This window comes from Pyxicephalus adspersus, chromosome 3 (assembly GCF_032062135.1).
Source record: "Pyxicephalus adspersus chromosome 3, UCB_Pads_2.0, whole genome shotgun sequence".
In the NCBI taxonomy this organism is placed as follows: Eukaryota; Metazoa; Chordata; class Amphibia; order Anura; family Pyxicephalidae; genus Pyxicephalus; species Pyxicephalus adspersus.
In genome coordinates this window covers 157,228,593-157,231,342 of record NC_092860.1, presented here as the reverse complement: position 1 = coordinate 157,231,342, position 2,750 = coordinate 157,228,593, and the positions used below count along the sequence as shown (strand labels likewise).

General features: G+C 51.9%; 1 protein-coding gene across 4 annotated transcripts in view; it reads right to left on the bottom strand.

The window, feature by feature from the left end:
• RTKN (rhotekin) overlaps positions 1–2,750 on the bottom strand; it is a 21,789-nt gene that overhangs the window by 8,771 nt on the left and 10,268 nt on the right. For 2 of the 4 annotated variants that reach the window (XM_072406770.1, XM_072406773.1), the window contains exon 1: positions 2,256–2,413. The exons of the other annotated variants lie outside the window; for them this stretch is intronic. In XM_072406770.1, coding sequence (XP_072262871.1) covers positions 2,256–2,378 — 123 coding nt within the window. In that variant the 5' untranslated portion in view covers positions 2,379–2,413. Of the gene's footprint in view, positions 1–2,255; positions 2,414–2,750 lie in introns of those variants that run through there. 4 annotated transcript variants of the gene reach the window in all.

The following is a 2,750-nucleotide window of genomic DNA, read 5'->3' as shown; positions in this document are numbered from 1 at the left end:
GGTCAGCCCAGCAGAGGATATAACAGACATGACTGGAAGCAGAGAGGCTATAAAGCCCCAGCTGCCAATGACAGCATGGGATTACCTGTAACCACTCAGCCAATCAGCTGCACACGGCTCCGATTCCCCTCAGCTGTGCAGCTCAGTGCCGGGGATGCCGACAGGGAAACCCCAGCTAAAGGGGAATGGGGATGCAGCAACCCTCAGGGTACTGATCCTGCAACCCCAGTGCTACCGTGAGCGCAGCCGCCGCAGGGAATAGGCTGCGCGTGCCCTCCTGCGGTGAGGCATCGCCTGGGATCCTAAGCCCAGAGAGCACCTCCTAACATTACCCCCTTCTCGAGGAGGGGCCGCCGTACCCTCCACTCGTGGGTTTTCAGGGATTTCATTGTGAAACTTCCTAACTCTTCCTCATGAACTTGGTGAGCTGGAAGATCCTTTCCTCTGGACCATAACCCTTCCAATCTATCAAATACTGCAGAGAAGTTTGTACCCAATGAGAATCCAGAATTATAGCAACCTCATACTCAGGTTAACCTTCCTTGTCCATGGAGGAGGGGGGGGGGGCTCCAAGGAAGGTGCCGCATTAGCTGCTGATTTTAATAACGAGACATGGAAGGAGTCTACACTCCTAACGGGGCGGGCAGGGTTACCCTTAAAGTTACTCCATTCATTCTCCCAGCAATAGGTTATGGGCCAATGACTTTCGGCCCAAGCTTGGCAGAGGGCTGGGGAAGGGGAATATTTTCCCCCAGAAACCCAAACTAATTCCCCTGGAGCAAATTCTGTCTCTTTGGATCGGTGTGGATCTGCTTTAAATTCAGCTGTACTTGGGACCGGATTGTGGCCCTGTGGGTGAGCCAATCCTGCAACAACGGCATGTTGGAGGGGGGACCAAAGAGGAGAATTTCGGATTCCATCCACCAAGACACTGAGATGGGGACATTTTGGTGGAGGAATGTACGGGGTTGTTAAAGGCGAACTCCACAAAAGGAAGATATTTCACCCATTCCTCCTGACAACCTGTAACAAAGCAGCGGAGGTACTCCTCCAAACATAGACAGGTCCATTCAGTCTGACCGTTAGTTTTAGGATGGAAACCTGAGGAGAAGGAAAGGGAAATGCCTGAACGTGCACAGAACTGGGACACAAAAACCCAATGGCATAACCAGGTACTCGTAATGCCCATCCCTTATATTAAATGGAGTCTTCAACTCATCCCTTGCCTCATTCCGAGGAGGTTGTAGGACCCCCAGGTCTAGTTCAGTAAAAGTTTGGGTTACAAGGTAACTTTGGGTTACAAGGTAACGGGTACCTGTTCTTGCAGTAATTTTGTGTAACTCTTCATATTCAGTACATGGCCGGAGGCTTCCATCTTCCACAAATAATAAGCCAGCTGCAGCGGGGGTGTTGAAGGGCTGTAAATCCTTTTTACAAATGTTCTTTTCTATAAACCTCTATGGCTAAATTGTCAGGGCCTGTGAGATTGCAGAGTTGCCCCCGGGGTGCCATGGCAGTGATAAGGCCGGTGAGGTGGAAGAACATCAGATCGCAGAAAATGGCCAGATTCCCCACAGTACGGGGTCCTTAGATTTCCCCCTCGAGCGCTCTGTGGCTGACAGCTTTGTCCCAATTGTCTCCTCTGTGGACTCCGGGACAGCCGGGCCCCTGGCCGAAGCAGTTGCTGCAGTTTCTGCGCTCGCAAAGTCTGCGATCAATCCTAACGGTTAACATAATTGTTTCATCCGGAATCTCTGGCATGGGATAACCCGGATGTCCTTCATGGCATCATATAACCCCCAACGGATCTGACTCTTCAGCGCAGGATCATTCTATTGGGGACTTACAGCCCAGCGGTGGAACTCCGCAGCGTACTCCTCTGCCTATCTGTGACTTTGTCAGCGACTTTTTTGCTTCAGCAGTAGAAGCCAGGTCCGGGTCCACATACAAGATTTCCACGGCTTTAAAACGGTTATCCACCGAGGAGAGTGCTGCGTCCCCTTGTGGCAGGTTAAAAGCCAATGTCTGGGAATCTCCCTGGCCAACTCCCTGAGTCTCCGTGCCTGATGAGAGTTGTTGCAGCCGGAAAATGATCCCAACAAATCTACAACACAATGGCTGAGAGAGAATCAAAGGGATGAGCTCAGACCTCAACCCCATAGAAATGCTGTGGTGAGGCCTGAAGAGCACCGGCCTATAAATGAATCCCACAAACCTCAAGGAGCTTGAATGTTGTCCTAATATGGGGGTGTTACCTGCAGGCTGAGGGCAATCTGTCGGATGTACATCATGTTCATGTCTTGTAGGATCCAGAGTTTGTCCTCCATGTCTGACCATTTGTCGGGGGGGTCCCAGGGTCGCCCCTTATCCTGCGCCATCGCTGCACCCCAATACTGCGCACTGACATCTGACACTAATACCAAATGTCACCCCCACCCCAAACCCATCTAGCCCTATAGTACCCCCCCCCACCCGATCCCACCACAGCACTAACTGCAGACACAGACTGGGTGCTGGATGAGAGGGCAGTCCTTACACACAGCAGTCCTGTATACAGTCCCTAGATCTATCAGTCCTGTATACGGTCCCCTCTCTGTCTATAGTCCCAGGTTTAGCAGTCCCCTCTCCGTCTATAGCCCCAGGTTTATCAGTCCTGTATGCAGTCCCCCCTCCGTCTAAAGTTCCAGGTTTGGCAGTCCTGTATGCAGTCCCCTCTCCGTCTATAGCCCCAGGTTTGGCAGTCCCCTCTC